Below are 17,054 nucleotides of genomic sequence, written 5' to 3' on the forward strand. Positions count from 1 at the left end.
GTATGTAAATCGTTTTGCACAGCTCTGGTCACTTCCACGGAATAAATTTCCAAACTGCATTTGTCATTAGGATAAATTCTTAAAAGTACAATTGCCATACAAAAGGGACTTGAAATATTATTAGGTACAGGGCTACCTATTTCCTGCAAAAGAAGTATCTGCCTACAGTTTGGTATCTATCAGGCTCATTTTCCTAAAGTCAACAGTAGAAGCCCGCCCTTCAGCTTTGCATTCCTTCAGCTTCAAACCCAGCCATCTCTTCATCCTCAAAGGACAATCCAATCTATCAACCTTAAGAAGGAGGACCAAATCTACCTTTTACTGCACATACGTTTGTTTTTTTTTTCTTTTTTTGAGGTACGCGGGCCTCTCACTGTTGTGGCCTCTCCCGTTGCGGAGCACAGGCTCCGGACGCGCAGGCTCAGCGGCCATGGCTCACGGGCCCAGCCGCTCCACAGCATGTGGGATCTTCCCGAACCGGGGCATGAACCCGTGTCCCCTGCATCGGCAGGCGGACTCTCAACCATTGCGCCACCAGGGAAGTCCTACTGCACATACATTTTTATGTCTCAATCTCTATGAAGCATGGTTGTAAGCAAATTGCCTGAATGATCTCATTTCATCCTCACAACAATAACCCAAAAGATAGGTGCTGTTATTACCCTTATTTTACATATAGGGCAACTAAGGCACAGAGAGGTTAAGTGATTGGCCCAAGGTCACACAGCTAGTTAAGTTCACCCAGGCAACCTGGCCTCCAAGTCTATGGTTTACCCATTCCAATATTAACTGCAATGCCTGATACCTACTAGACTGTAGGTTCTCAATAATAGTGTGCTGAATCAATGAATTCTTTCCTGCTCCATTTTATATACATTTCTCTCCCCAGGCTTTATGTAAAGGTCTGGATGAGAAGTGGATCTGGAGCCTGTTTCTTTGGAAACCATAAAGTTAAGAGGTACAAAATGTTGTGCCTAGAAACCCCTTCTCTGAAGTTTAGCATCTAGGCTTGAAATCAAGTTTGCTTCTCTGTGTCAAAGTAGGTTGGATCCTCCAGACAAGAGAGGAATATTTCATTCTCATTGATATGATTTCCTGCAGCAAAGCTTTTTGACAGACTGTGAATTTTAAAAACGAAATTTCCCAGTGAGTCAGAAAGCAGGAAGCACTCAGAGAAGGGTTTTGCAGCTGCAACATGACCTTGAGAGAAATACTATTTCCTGTTAAGTATGGAGTTGGCTTTATCAGGCATGTCTGTTTTCCCAGCCTGATGACTGGGAGGGGAGATTTTTACTTTCTGAGCTAAGTTTTACCTTCTCACCTCTCTGTGATATCATGCCCACTCTTCTATTTTATTTTATTTATTTTATTTTATTTCTGAACTCAATCCCATGCCTTTCCTCAGTTTCCTTTATAAGTGGTTTCATGCCTGCCATTCTTCCTGTGATTTGGGGGCCTAAATACTACAGGTCCTCAAGTCCCTTCTTGTGGTATCAGCAGAGAAAGGAGCATTTCTCTTAGTAGGTGCCAGGGAAGGGACAAAAGGGACCTGAGGCACTGCTTGTCCCTGCCTGAGGTTGTTCCTGAGAGGCAGTCCTGGAGCCCTCCTGGTTACACATAGCCTGTTGGAGGTAGCCCTGACTTTTAGTAAGAGTGGCCAGGTACCTGGCGCCAGACCATCAATGTCTTTGGGGATGGCTGGGCATTTAGGAGCTAGGGATAGCCAGATAAAAATAACTCCCTGATCATTTTAGAACGTATAACTTAAAGATACTCCTACATTTATATTTCAGACATAGCATTGGTGCCTCAAGCATTTCAGAACTATGTTCTATCTGATAGGTCTGCTGAAGTCTCCAAGGGAAAGCGCACTGGTGTTTGCAACTTACTTTAGAAGGTACCAAATAAATCAATAAATATTGGAATAAATAATAAATAAGGATGGATAGGGGTGTGAACAGAAGGATAGATTATAATAAAGCAAGTATAGTAAAATGTTCACTGTAGAATCTAGACCATAGGTGTATTAGACGTTCACTGAAAAATTCTTGCAACTTTGCAATCCGTTTGAAAAGTTTCAAGATAAAGTGTTGATAAGTGGGGACTGGGGAGGGATGAATTGTATTTTGCTGCTGCTGATAGAGCCAGAAGTACTTCTGGCTCAAATAAAACAAGATTTATTTTCCTTTCACGTAAAGTGAATTCAGAGGGCAGCTGTCCAGAGCTGGTCCAGCAGCTCAGAGATGCATCCATGCCCCAGCCTCCTTCTGTCTTTATTCTCTGCCCTCTCAGCATGTAGTTTCCATTCTCAAGGTTGCCTCATGGTCACAAGTTGGTCACTGCACTCCAGCTCCAAAGACCATGCTCTAGGCAAGAGGAAGAAAGAGGTACAAGATCGTAGACCTGTCTTGAGAAACATAACCCAACAACTTCCGTCTTCAAATCATTGGCTCAGGGCTTCCCTGGTGGCGCAGTGGTTGAGAGTCCGCTTGCCGATGCAGGGGACACGGGTTCGTGCCCCGGTCCGGGAGGATCCCATGTGCCACTGAGCGGCTGGGCTCGTGAGCCATGGCCGCTGAGCCTGCGCGTCCGGAGCCTGTGCTGCGCAACGGGAGAGGCCACAACAGTGAGAGGCCCGCGTACTGCAAAAAAGAAAAAAAAAAAAACATTGGCTCAAACTTAGTCCCTTGGCCTCTCTTATCTATAAGGATGGGCACATTGCTCTACTCCCCAAAATTCGGTTTGAGTACTAAGAAGCAGGGACCTTTTGCCTCATTGGAAATGAGAAAGCAAGGTGGGTCACCACCAGCTCTACTGGAGCCATCTGAGAAAATTTGGCCAGGGTTGTCTTGCCGTGTCTGCTCAAACCCTCACAGTCTGATCCAGAAATACTGCCTCAATATGGGCTGCCAGTATTCCATCAGGATACGAGGTGTGTAGGTTTTATTAAGCTGGACTCTGTGAACTTCCTTGAATGGGCCATCCAAAACATCCACCTTACCACAGAAAGAATGCTAGCTCTTTGTACATTTAAAAAAAAAAAAAGCAGGAAATAGAGCTTGCACAAGCAACCAGCCATCTCCACCATAGAGCCTAAATTCAAACTGTTGTAATACAATTAAATTCCGGGAATTCCCTGGAGGTCCAGTGGTTGGGACTCCATGCTTTCACTGCTGTGGGCTCGGGTTCAATCCCTGTTCGGGGAGAAAAAGAAAAAAGGAAAATACACACACACACACACAGTTGGCCAAAAAGTTCGTTCAGGTTTTTTCCATAATATTGTACAGAAAAACCCTAACAAACTTTTTGGCCAGCCCAATATATAATTAAATTCCATCAGCCAAGTCATATCAAAGTCCTTTGAGCTTTAATCATTGTCTCAAGAGACAAATAAATTGTCTTGGGAGGCTCTAGGCCACAGGTAAGACCACTTTGTCCCAAAGACCCCTTATAGAAACAGTATCCACAGACTATCCAGAATCTAACCTCAGAAAATACAGAATCCTGCTGGCAGAGTAGAAAGAAATACGTGTGAAAATACAAACGTAGCACAAATAAGGCTCAGAAGGTGAATGAGGCTTCTGAGCAACACCCCAAATAAGAATTTTTCTGAAAAATGTAAAACATGCCAATCGGTCACCGGCAACACTGCTTTGGGAAATCTGAAAATTACGTTATTTGGTGATGTATCCGAGACCTGAATTTCAGAGGTGCTAAAAAAGGTGGAGTGGGTCTGGTTTCCTGTTCATACTCTCATTTGGCTCTGTTGTAAAAGATAAATCCTCCTCCACGTGCCTGTGTATGTGCAAACAGACGTTAGCAAATAGCCACAGAAACATTTTAATTAATGCACATCTTCCTCTCTTCACATGTTAAAATCTTTTTTTTTTCGCTACTCAGTAAATCTTTTCTGATGTAAAATAAATCTATTATCATGTAGAAGATGTAAAACAGGTATATATAATGAAAGACTGATTATACACATACATATACATAAGTGGTTCAATTAGGAAAACACAGAGTGACACAGTGTGAGAATTAGGCTGGAATTTTTCTTCACCGTGTACAATCCAATACAGTTTCAGTTTTCATTTTAAACTTCCTCACTGGTTTCTGCCCAGCAACTGATGAGAAACACCCCTTTGAGCCAATCCAAAAACTAATTCTTCCACAGAATGACCCTGTTACTGCTTTTCATAGTGAGCAGGCATATTTATTTTTCCTTTCTTCCAGGTAACAGAGCCTCTATTGATTACCTTTATTCTGAGGGCTGTGATTTTCAGATGGGATAGCCAAGAGGTAAGTGTGGGAAAATGGGTAAAAGCCAGGGCCATGAGCCCTAGAGGGAGAGAGGCTGAAGAGCTGAGAGTGGGCTTCCAGGGAGGCCCTCATCCAGAGAAAGGAATTGGTGCTTGTGTGTGAGGATGAGGGGGTGGAGGCAGCAGGACAATGCAAAGGCTAAAGACCTGAATTGGAAAATGTAAGGGAAGGAGACAACGTGAATGAAAAAACTTGCCAACTGCATGTTCTTAGGAGCTTACTGTGGTCAGAAAGGAGCAAAGGACTCTTATCTCTCTTAGTCATCTCTGGGAATCTGTTCTAAGAGATTTTAAAAAGAGATGTGCCTTAAAGATTTATATGTAAAGCTGTGCATTACAAAAATCTGAACCAAGCTACATATACAAGAGTTGGAGAATGGATACAAACACACTGTCCAATCATAAAAGGGATTTTCATACAGTCATTAGGAATCATATTTTTAATAAAGGGTTTTTATTTCTAATTGTAATAAAACTGGACCGAATTTGGACATTTAAATTGTATCTACATTTTGCTGTTGTAGATCTTACTTATGATGAACCGCTTTAAACATGAATGTTTGTGTTAATACCTGATTTTTTTTTTTAGCAGTAATTTCTACAAGTGGAATTTCTGGGTCAAATTATAATTTTGACAATTTTCAGGCATTTAGTATATATCTATGGCCAAAATACTTCCAGAAATAGTTATATTCCCATGAAGCAAAGTATATGATTACCATCACAGATTATTTAAATTTTATTCCTTCATATTTTTCTCCATTTTGAAGTTGTCTATAATCAGGAACAAAACCCAATAAATATCCTAAAAAAATTAGTGAAAATATATTCCTCACTCTGAGGACAGCACTGAAATTGTTACCTATATAATAATAATAATACTGTCCTCTCTCTAGCAGCTTAGGGAGTAGTTTTGAAGAGCAGAGGATATGGTGAAAGGCAGTCTTCTGCCTGAGAGTTGTCCGGGTGTCAGGCAGCCTCCAGAGAATCCCCATCAGCACAGATTTCTGCTCCCGGCTCCTCTTCAACCCACCCACCCGCCTCTGCGGGCCTTGTTCTCAAAGGCAGTTCCCGGTGCACGTATCACGACAGCAGGTACTATGAATGCGGGCCTCATGCTGGTTTGTTTTGGGGGAATTGGTGTGAAGAGTTGGTATTTTATTTTTATTTATTTATTTATTGACATACAGTTGATTTACAGGAGTCGGTATTTTCTGAACAACTAATATGTTACAGTCACAATAATTATTTGTAACAATTTTTAATTGTTAAGTAAAACGTGAAAACCTTTAAAATTGAAAACATCCAAACAATTTTCAAAGTACAGGGGGCAAAGGACAAGTGTCTCTCACTCAATCTCTGATTTTCGTTTTAGCATGTAGCCCTTCAGAACTCTTTTAAGGCGATCCCATAAAAATGTATATACAAATTTATAGCTTTGTTGTTGTTCTTTAATAGAATCATTAGTATTTTTCTGCAGTGTTCTTTTTGTTTAATATATCTTGATTATCTGAGTTAGTGACTGTAAATCACTCTTAACTGCCATATCGAATTCCTTCATACAGATGAGCCTTTATTTAACTTACCAGTCTCCTGTTAGTGGTTAGAGTGGCTGGTTAGGTTGTTCATCTTTTTTTTTTTTTTTTTTACTTTTAAAAATAATGCTTCAGTGTCATCCTTACACATAATTCTCTCTGCACCCATGCAAGCGCTTTGCTGGACCAGATATCTGGAAGTGAAATTGCTAAGCCAATTATGTACGTTCTAAAGTTCCTATTTCACAATGTTTCATGAGTAACTGAAGTTCAAATAGGTTTTGTCACATGACTGAGATCACAAAGCTCGTGAATCATAGTGCCATGACTTACTTCCCACACCCTTTTTATTTCCAACACCTAACCTGTAGTGGGCCTGGCGCACAGTGAGTGCTCAATAAACGTTTGTTGAATGAATGAAAACACACGGGTGAGACCTGGTCTTATTCCTAACTCTCCCATTCACTTGCCTTGGGATTAAGAAGTGGTAGGTTCATAGGAGTTCCCTGGCGGTCCAGTGGTTAGGTTTGGGCATTTTCACTGCAGTGGCCTGGATTCGGTCCCTGGTCGGGGAACTGAGATCCTGTAAACTGTGCAGCTTGGCCAAAATTAAAAAAAAAAAAAAAAAGAAGTGGTAGGTTCAGCCTCTGGGTGACCCAGGGAATCTGCCAGGATCTTGACCAGAGTCTGATGGAAGAGTGATTTGCACTTGGTGATGGCCATGGGTTGGAGCCTAGAGGGGACGGCAGTGTTGCTCCGCAGACGGGCACCCTGAGTCATTTGTTGGCACACCATTCCATCTGACATTTTCAGGGAAGGAAAGAATACATGATGGGAGAAGGGAGGGGGCTACTTCTAGAGTTCTCAGTCCTGTCTTGGAGTAATCCACCTAGGTCGACTCTCAGGGTCTCTACTATTTAGGGACACAGCCAACTCTGGGGTGGCTGGGATGGAAGCCAAGTTAGAACTCCAGCTAGAATCAAGCCCGGCTAGTTGGCAAGGGCCACACACTTCCCTTAACACAAAAGTTCACAGTGATCCCACAGACCATGCCTAAAAGGAGGTAAAGGTGCTTTTCTGAGCCAGGATACATTTGGAAACATTGGTCTGGGACTGGGCAGTTGCGGGGCCCTGCCTCTGAGCTGGAAGAACGCCAGCACTGCATAGAGGTGTGAGCTGTGTTGGGCTGCTGTGTGCTTCTCAGTTGACATATTTGCCCCTTCTGTGCAAGTGCTAGCACATACATCTCCGCCCCTAAAAGGCACTTCTCTAGCAGTTCAAAGACCAAGGTAGGAAAATTATCCATTGCTGGTGAGCCCAGAGGCAGGCCATCTGCCGAGGAGCGTTGGTGAACACATGAGGAAAGGGAAGAAGGGAAAGGAATCACTTCCTTTCCAGAAATGTTTCTCCCCCAAAGAACAGGTGTTTCTCCCCCAAAGAACAATTTTTGGGGGGCCACGCATGGGATTAGCTCCCCAACCAGGGATCGAACCCAGCAGTGAAAGCGCAGAGTACTAACCACTGGACCACCAGGGAATTCCCAGAACAATTGTGAAAAGAGTGCATTAAGGCACATCAAGTTGCAAGACTTGCATGTCCAGGACAGGCTTGCTCCTTGAAACCACTTTATTGAAAAATAGGAACAAACACATTAATATAGGCAAGTCCCAGTGGGACCACAAGAGGCCAAGCTCTGCTCTCTAAGCCAGACCAAAAAAGCACTGTCATTATGGAGAAAAACACTTATTCTCATAAATTCTCCACCTCCCCTCCTCTCCATCCATTAGTTGGATGACCACCAACTAATCTGATCATCTAAAGTGAACTAAAATGCTAGTGAGTATTGATGGTTTAATATGTAACTCCTCATCCATTCACTCATTCAACAAATATTTACTGAGGTTTCCATGTGAACCACCACCATGCTACAGGCTTCTTACACATCAGGAAACAAAGCAGACCAATATCATTGTTTTGTGGAGCTTACATTCTAGCAGGTGGAGACACACGATAAATGTATGAAATGTTCACTGGTGAAAATTCAATGGGAAAAAGAGAGCAGATTCAGGGGGATGGGAGCAGTTTGCCATAATTCTGTGGTCAGAGAAGGTCCCATAGAGGAACTGACTTTAAAGGAAAGATTTGAAGGAGGCAAGAGAGTGAGCTTGTGAATATGCAGGGAAGAGGGTTCCAGGTAGAGGCAAGGGTTGAGGTCAAGGTCCTCTGTCATGTCCTGTTCAAGGAGTGGCAGGAAGGGCAGTGTGGCCGGAGCAGAGACAGGGAGAGTACGGGAGATGAAATGAGGAGTGCGGGTCCTGGAGGACCATGCCAGCCACTGGAAGGACTTCAGCATCTACTCTGAGTGAAATGGGAGCCACTGGAAAGTGCTGAGCAGAGGAGTGACAGGATGTGACTCAAGGAATGTTCTGGATGTTGTGTTGAGACTGTAGGGGATACAAGCAGAATCAGGGGACCCAGAGAGGAAGGTCCCGTATTAATCAGAGTGTGATGGTGGAGGCTTGGACCTGGCGTAGCTGGGGAAGTGTGGGCACGGGTAAAGATTCTGAACATGTTCAGACAGCAGAGCCAAGGATTTCCTGATGGGTTAGGGCTACTGTCTGTACACTTAACATACATACTTTTATGGGAGATTTTCCATATTGGAACGCAAAGGTGAAGAGACTCCCAAGCAGACATTTTGACAGAGGAAGATCTTGGGTCATCACCCTAGTGATCCTGTGTTTCGCCCTGAGTTGGCCCTGTTGAGGTGAAGAATTCTGCGTGGAAACCTCAGAATTCCACGCAGAATTATCCATCTTCTTCCAGGCCGTATTTCTGCCTGACTCCTTGCCTCTCTCTATTTGCAGCACAGATGAAAATGGCACTGTCGCTAGACTTCCCTCTGCCCCACCTCCTTGTCTGCATCATCTTGGTCCAGCTGCTCACCTCTTGCTCAGGTAGGGAACGATGCTGCTTTTATGTATCGGAAGCAGACAATTACCTGTTAGCGCCCAGCCAGAACCTTTGACCGTTCATTCCTGGAAGTCCCATCACATACTGAAACTACACATGCCATTAAGACAAATGTCCTTCTGTCAGGATCCTGTTCCTCTCTAGGTTTTTCTGCCTGAGACACCCCCTTACCATCATGGCCCCAACTCCCTCTCATGGAGTTTCCCCCTTTTGCTGACTAGCTCAGTTTGCTGTGATTGGACCCCCTGGGCCCATCCTGGCCATGGTGGGTGAAGACGCTGAGCTGCCCTGTCACCTGTCCCCGAAGATGAGCGCAGAGAACATGGAACTGAAGTGGGTGAGATCCAGCCTCAGGCAGGTAGTTTTCATGTACGCACATGGCAAGGAAGTAGAAGACAGACAGACGGCAGAGTATCGAGGGAGAACCGAGATTTTAAGAGATGGCATCACTGCAGGGAAGGCTGCTCTCCAAATTCACAGCGTCAGAGCCTCTGACAGTGGAAACTACCTGTGTTATTTCCAAGATGGCAACTTCTACGAAAAAGCCTTGGTGGAGCTGAAAGTTGCAGGTGAGCCTCCGGGTTTTGTTCTGAGCTCATTCCTCTGTGGGGCCTGGGGGCAGACACAGAGCTCATGCTCCAAATCCACCTCGCAGAGCTCCTGGTCGATCACCAGGTACTGCCTCTGCTGCCTTCCAACTTTGTTTCTCTGAGGCCCTCGGGAAAGATGCAGGTCTTCCTCCAGGAAGACTCCCTCCTGTACCCTATCATATCAAGTAGAGAACTCCCTCCTGCTGGTGGCCAGGGTCTAAGCTGGAAAGTGGAAGGTCGGGGATGAGAAGGATAAGAAAACATCTCCTCAGAGATGGTGCGCAGTGGTTTGGGTTCAGCTGCATTCCCTGTGGCTTCTGGCGCCCCACCAGGTACACCCTGCTCTGAGCCCTGGGAGGCTGACCTGTAGGGACAGCGTCTGTACAGCAACTGTTCTCCAACCCGAGTTCCCAGGAACACCCCTGCAGTTGTACCAGTTGACTTTAATCCTTGTTGCAGGAGGGGGAGTCCATGCCACGTGGGAACTGGGGGTCTCAGAAAGAGGCTGTTAGAGGAGACTTGGTACAGACTTTGGGCTTCTGTTAGGGGATTTGGGGCAGCGTTTATGGAAATAGGCTTTGCTCTGGATTGGATGCTGTCAGGGAGGAGGGGGAGTGTAATTTTGTGGGTGGGTATCTTCATAAATCTTACCCAGGAGGAAGACTAGAGTGAAGCTAAAGCTGGGACTGGTAAAGGAGCATCGTCTCACAGCCAGGACAGGAGGATGTTTGGTCTTCGTTGTGTTTTGGACAGTGTTCGTGTTTTTCTCTATGTTCAGACATGATTGTTGCTGGTCTTGTTTTTGTCTTGACCCGTCATAGTGACAAAGGGCCCTTTGATGCTGACGTTCCATGAAATGGCTTGTGTTCCCCAGGAGAACACCAAGACCAGGCCCATGTCCAATGTCAAAGGTTGCATTTCTCTTTCTCAGAGCATTCTCTTGCACTGTGGCTTCTGGCTGAGTTTGGTCAATGGGGAGCCATAGTTGAAGATAGAGGAGGGGAGGAGGAGAGAAGTCCAGGTACTTATGCCCCTGGCTTCCTCCCTGCAGGGCCACCTTTAGCTGGCTGCGTGCTCTTTCCAAAGATCACAGCTCCTCTTATGAAAGTCCTCTCTACGTGACTCTCTCCTTTTGGGTCTTCAAAACGGCTTCCTCTCCACCTCCCTTTGGGTTTAGGGGTGGGTGGTAATAGCTCTATTGTTCCTGGCCCTGGGCTATTGCTCTCCCCCATATAGTTTTCTCCTCACTAATGACCACCCTTTTGTAAACAGCTTCTTAATGAAACCCTACTTTAATTATCTAACATGGGTGTGCCATACAGTTCCTGCTGAGACCCTCACTGATACTGGAGGCTCCCAAGAATTGAGGCTCATTTGTCCCTTCCACAGCTCTGGGTTCGGATCTTCACATTGAATTGAAGGGCCATGAGGATGGAGGGATCCACCTGGGGTGCACATCCACCGGCTGGTATCCCCAGCCCCAAATACAGTGGAGAGATGCCAAGGGCCAGAACATGCCAGCCGTGGCAGCACCTCCAGCTACAGATGGAGCGGGCCTGTATGCAGTCACATCATCTCTAACGGTGAAAAGCAGCTCTGGAGAAGGGGTGTCCTGTATCATCAGAAATCCCCTCCTCAACCAGGAAAAGACAGCCCAGATTTCCATTGCAGGTCAGTACCCTGCTGAGCCTCAGGTATATTGAGCTGTGGCTATTGGAAGAAGAAAGATGTGAACACCTGGAACTAATATAATATTATAAGTCAATTATACTTCAATTTTTAAAATTCCATTAAATGCACCTTAAAAGAGGCATATGTAAAATTTAATCTGTAGAAAATTTTTTAAAATGACAATTTAAACATTAACCAGTTGAAACATAGCATAGCCATATTAAAAAGAGAAAAGTATAAAAATAAATAAAATGAAATAAAAATGAATTTTAAAAAGAAAAGAAAGAAGGAGGACGTGTGATTCTCTGTGCTGAGTTTGCAGTGAAAACGAGGCACTGAGCAGGGTTCCAGAGGTGTCTTCTTGCTCCGGGGATGTTTTTTTTTCCCTGTTATAACGTCACAAGTATTTACTGAGCATTTCCTATGTGCCAGAAACTGTGACAGGCAACGGGAATTGGGGGAGAAGTGGTAAAGATCAAATCCTTAAGCAAAGACAAATGACAAAATGAGGGCAGGGGGAATATGTACAACTCATAATTTAGAGAAAGCACTAATCTCCTTAAAATATGAAACAAACCAGTAGAAAAAAAGCAAAGGATATGAATTATTCGTTCACAGGAAAGGAATGACATATGAAAGTGTCCAACCTCACTCAATAGAGAAATGTATATTAAACCATTTTCCACTTGTGAGACTGGCAACAAGATAAAACAAAACAAAACAGTGCTGGTTGATAAAACATTCTGATGGTAGGATTGTGGGGAGACAGTCACTCTTAGACATTTTTTGGTATACATAATTTGATATATTTTTGGTATGAATTGGCACAATTGCTATTGGGGGCAATATAGCAATATATATCCAAACTACCTACTTATTGATCCAAAATCCCACTTCTAGGAATTTATCTGACAGATATGCTTGCATGTGTAGAAAACTACCCATGTAAAAAGTTATTTCTTATAGCATTAACTATAAGAGCAACAAGTTAGCGACTATGCAAATATCCATTAATGGGGAATTTTTATGCAGTGGAATATTGCCCAGCTCTGAAAGGAAACACAGGCATTCTGCCTGTACTAATATGGAAAGATTTGCAAGATACAATGTGAACAGAACAAGCAAGACACAGGGCAGTTTATACAGAATGTTATCTTTGGAGTAAACAAGAAAAAATAAGAATACATTTATATTTTTAAATTTAATATACTCTTGCATAGCACTCACTATGTGTTTATAATGCTTTATAAACATTAATTTTATGCTTTAACCTTATGAGTTAGGTTTTGTTATTCTATTATTATTATTATTATTAATTTTATTATCACCCCCGTTTTACAGATTAGGACACCTGGAATAGAATGGTTAACTAATTAGTCCAAGGTCACACTGCTAGTCAGGTGGAGGAATCAGAATTTGAACCCAGGCCCCCCCCAGCTCCCAAGTGCACATTCTTAGTCACCATACTAGGCTGATTAAATGAGTCTAATTAAAGGAGACGGGCAGAGGAAGTGAAAAGGAGACTTGAGTGATGTTTTATGTTTTTTTAATTTGATATTTGAATCAAGTGAATGTAACCTATTGTAAATTTTAATTAGAAAAAACTTGATTGCGATGCTCAAGTATCACATTTACATGTGAGAGGCAGACCTTTCAAGACAAGTAATGGTACTTGCTATTGCTATAACTATAAACCCTTACTAGGGTTTACTGCAGTCTTCCCTAAAGTTCTCTGAGAACTTAGGAAGAGAAAGATCATTTGACGGGAGGAGATAAACTCCATGAACCCTGTCCTGAGGGTGAGAGGCTAAGACTGGATCCCATTGCAGATCCCTTCTTCAGAAGGGCCCAGCGCTGGATCGCTGTCTTCGCGGGGACGCTGCCTGTCTGTCTGCTGCTCCTCGCAGGGGCTGGTTACTTCCTGTGGCTACAGAGGAAAGAAAAGAAGGCTCTATTCATGGAGAAAGAGAGAGCAGAAGAGGAAAAAGAAACAGCAAGGGCAGAAAAAGAGCAGGAACAAAGAATAAAAGGTATCTGACCCCGAGAGGGAATCTAAGGCCTGTGCCTACAGGAGGGAGCCGGACTACCTCTCTGCATCCCCATCCTGTGCACCCAACCCGGCACTAGGTCATTTTTAAGGTTTATATTCTAGAGGTCCTCCTCCTTCCATCCCCATAACAGTACTTTTTTTTTTTTTTCTGCTTCTTTTCCAGAGACACTCGAGTATGAACTCAGTAAGTTCTGATGCCCCCAGGGACCCAAGCTCATCTTCCTATCCCCCACTGGGCCTCTTAATGACTCATCACCTTCTTCCATTGCAGAGTGGAGAAAGATCCAGTACATGGCTAGTGAGTGGCTCTGACATTTTCTCCAAATTCTCATCCAAGACTGTCTCTGCAAGAGTATTTTCCAGCCAGTTTCCTCAGCCACTAACTCTGCCCTGGGCTGAAGGAACGTTCCGGATCCTTTTTCCCAAGAAAAGAAATATGGGAGGCTGATTGGGGGGAAGTGGTTTTTGGGGAGAAAGGAGGAGAGAATCATGAGTGTTTTGTTTGGTTTTTTAATGGAGAAAGGGGCCTTCATTCCCCCTCCTTCCCGCCCCCGTAAGGAAGAGAGGGGAGGAGAGAGTTGAACGGCAGAGGGAGGAAGTAGGAAGGGTAGGTGGTCAAAAAGAAGGAGAGATGGGTGCAAAAGGAGGAGAAAGGAAATGACGGAGTTCAGTTGACGTCTCTGCCTTTCTTCCCTTGTAGGTGGGAAGAAGTCTCAGGCCTATCCTGGTGAGTGACCTGGATGTCCTCTGAGTTTCCTGGCTCAATGTGTATAAGCATTCAAACTTTTTCCCTGCTGTGTGACGCATTGGCATTCCCAGTAGGAATACTCAGATCTAACCAAGAGGCTCATTTTCTGTGGGGAATACCACCCCTGCTTTTCTGCAGCCTCAGAGAGGCCCTTCAGATACAGCATCTCGGCACTTTCAGCCACTCCCCACCCAGCTGGCACACAAGCACACAGCCTACTGTAGCCTGGCCATGTCACCTGCAGCCCCAGCATGATGAGGAAGTCCACCATTTTTGAGACCTTTTATGCCTAATCTGTCAGAGCTGTAGAGGAAGGAAGCTGGATACTGGAAGAGACTGAAGGGACACAGAAAAGGCTTATTGAGGAGAATGGGTAAGGGAAAGATCAGAATTAATGACCTTTCCTTATTGTGTCTCCTTTCTTTCAGAGTGGAAGAAGGCCCTCTTCCAAGCTGGTGAGTGAATCACTATGTCCCCTAGGACAACAACCCGAAGGACCATATTCCCTTTTTCTTCTCCAAGTCTTGAGATTCTGGGACAAGTCCCCATGACTGGGAGAGTTCCGGGCAGATGACTTGAGGCCTCGATCTCAAGGCTGTGCCTATCTCCCATGCCCTGCCACTGAGAGCCCAGAGAACCAGGGAGAATTGCTCTCCTGGGCTTCCATAGACCTTTATGGGAAGGAAGAGGCATCAAAGGTGGAGCTGAGGGGAAGGACAGGCAGAGTGAACTAATACTACAGGGAGAGCGAGGATGCAACGTGATCAAGGAGAGAAAGCAATGCTCAGAGATCTTGTCCTTTCCCAAGCTCCGTATGCCACCTCCTGCCGCTGTGTGTCCTCAGGTCACTTGATGTTTTGAGCTTCACTCTCCTCAATTTTAGATGATGATTGTAATTCCTATTTATGTGAGAGTTGAGGTAAAGACTAAATGAGCTCATGAATGTGTATTTGGTCAAAAAAACAGGAAGAAAAGAGATGGTCTATTCAAAATGGGTGGTTGAAGAGGGTTTAAAGAAGGAACTATTTACAAAGGCAAAAAAGAGAGTAAAGGGAAGCCGACAAAGGAACATTCCGTCCCCCAGGACTCACAACAGTGGGGAGCTGTCACCACCCCAGGCCTGAAGAGATAGGGAGAGGGTACAGCCCAGAGGAAGCTATAGCTCAAGGAGAGGGCTGCCTGAGAAAAGTCATCCTTTTGTTAGAGCATCACCATCTGAAGCTGGCAGGGAAGAAAGGGGAAAAAATAAATGCTGTGCCTTCTTCTTCCTCCTTCCAGTCTTCAGCTAGTACCTCCCATTGGCCAAATCCAGCAGGCGACCAGAGGCAAGAGAACCCAGTGACACTGTCCATAGAGGACAGATTCCAGGGGCCCAGAAGAGGGTGGAGCAACATGGAGAGTGGGTCTGGGAGCACATAAAGCCCCCAACATGGCCCTTAGCACAGAAAAGGCCTGGCAGATTTTGTAAGATCAGGCCACTTCCTCCATGCCCAGCCCTGAGCCAAATACACAACATGTGTTGTCTTCCTACCCTAGAGATTAATATTTTTATCCCCATTTTTCAGTTAAGAAAGTTGAGGCTTAAAGATATTATATAGCTTAAGTCTATGGGAAAAGAGAAAAGGAAAAGACATTCAGTTCATGAGCAGTAGTGCAAGGATTGAAATTTAAACCTATGTGCCTATGAAGCACAGGTGGGCAGAGTCATTTCGGGGAGGGAAACAGGAAAAAGGTAGAAGGAAAGAGCCAGCTCCAGGTGTCAGTTAAGAAGACCCTGACCCTCATCACCCTCCTCTTTCCCACTGAACTTAAGACCCCTGATGGCTTTCTTTTGGTATTGCTAAGGGGGTCACATTCAGGGCAGGTTGGGGACACCCAGCTCTGGACTTGGGCTTCTTCAACCAGACCCAGGCCTTGAGGGCTGAGGCTCTGAGATCTAGGAACAATGGCTGACCCATGACCCCATCCCCAAACTTTCTGCAGCGGATGTGATATTGGATCCGAACACAGCAAACCCCATCCTGCTTGTTTCTGACGACCAGAGGAGCTTGCAGCGAGCAGACAAACGACAGAATCTGCCAGACAACCCCAAGAGATTTGATTGGCATTACTGTGTGCTTGGCTGCAAGAGCTTCACATCAGGGAGACACTACTGGGAGGTAGAGGTTCGGGACAGGAAAGAGTGGCACGTCGGGGTGTGCAGGGAGAACGTGGAGAGAAAATGTTGGATTAAAATGACACCGGAGAATGGCTTCTGGACTATGGGGCTGTCTGATGGGAATGACTATCGGGCTCTCACTGACCCCCGGACCAAACTGACAATTGCCAACCCTCCTCAAAAAGTGGGGATTTTCCTGGACTACGAGACTGGTGAAGTCTCCTTCTACAACGCCGCGGATGGATCTCATGTGTACACCTTCCCGCACACCTCCTTCTCTGGGCCTCTGTGGCCCGTTTTCAGGATTTTGACCTTGGAGCCCACTGCCTTGACCATTTGCCCAGCATTGACAGGAGTGGGGAGTTCCAGTGTTCCTGACCTAGAGCCTGACCTTTCTCTGGAGACCTCCGTGGCCCTGGGCTCAGCTGATGAGAATGGGGAGCCTCAGGCTGAAGTAACGTCCTTGCTTCTCCCTGCCCAGCCTGAAGCTGAGGGCCTCTTCCCTACCAGCAACAAATCACAACCGTAAAATACCAAAGACACACACTGTGTGAAGCACTTCACTAATATTAATACAATTATTTATTCCATATGGACAGTTGAGTTTGATACTGCTTTATTGTCTCCTTTATATGGAGAAAGAAACCAGGGTGCAGAAAAGTGAATTCACTTCGCAAAGGTCACTCAGCTAGTAAATGACAGCTGTGATTTGAATATAAAACATTTACGGATGACGTAAGTGTACTGGGGGTTGTGTCAAAGCTTTAAATAAATGTTCTCCTTTAATCCTCACAGCAACCCTGTGATATAGCCTCATTGCGCAAGTGTGGAAACTGAGGTAGGGCTGAGTTAAGCGACTTATATAATTCATCAGTTAGTGCTGCCGGGGGATGTTTGGCCCCTGTCCCCCACCTCCACCCACCCTCTACCCGCTAGCCTGTTTTCCAGCCCGACTGCCCCTGTGGGGAAGGGACCATGTGCAGCCCTGAGTGTCCCTTCCCAGGGCACCC

The 17,054-nt window shown here is 45.0% G+C and overlaps 1 protein-coding gene across 3 annotated transcripts; it reads left to right on the forward strand.

Annotated features, from left to right (window-relative positions):
- Window positions 1-4,202: 4,202 nt before the first annotated feature.
- Window positions 4,203-17,054, forward strand: LOC114907268 (butyrophilin subfamily 3 member A1-like). 3 transcript variants are annotated; one of them, XM_029242752.1, is made up of 11 exons: window positions 4,203-4,299; window positions 5,216-5,414; window positions 8,722-8,811; window positions 9,049-9,396; window positions 10,807-11,088; window positions 12,918-13,118; window positions 13,302-13,322; window positions 13,410-13,436; window positions 13,839-13,865; window positions 14,315-14,341; window positions 15,870-17,053. In XM_029242752.1, exons 2-11 carry the CDS (start codon window positions 5,249-5,251, stop codon window positions 16,571-16,573), a joined length of 1,893 nt encoding a protein of 630 aa, XP_029098585.1. In that variant the 5' UTR covers window positions 4,203-4,299; window positions 5,216-5,248; the 3' UTR covers window positions 16,574-17,053. The 3 variants fall into 3 exon arrangements, with proteins under 3 accessions (XP_029098585.1, XP_029098586.1, XP_029098587.1); XM_029242753.1 differs by having other exon boundaries at window positions 4,213-4,299; window positions 5,219-5,414; XM_029242754.1 differs by lacking the exon at window positions 4,203-4,299 and having other exon boundaries at window positions 5,273-5,414; window positions 8,727-8,811; window positions 15,870-17,054.

This window comes from Monodon monoceros, unplaced genomic scaffold (genome assembly GCF_005190385.1).
Source record: "Monodon monoceros isolate NGI ecotype Baffin Bay Population unplaced genomic scaffold, NGI_Narwhal_1 Super_Scaffold_3, whole genome shotgun sequence".
NCBI lineage: Eukaryota > Metazoa > Chordata > Mammalia > Artiodactyla > Monodontidae > Monodon > Monodon monoceros.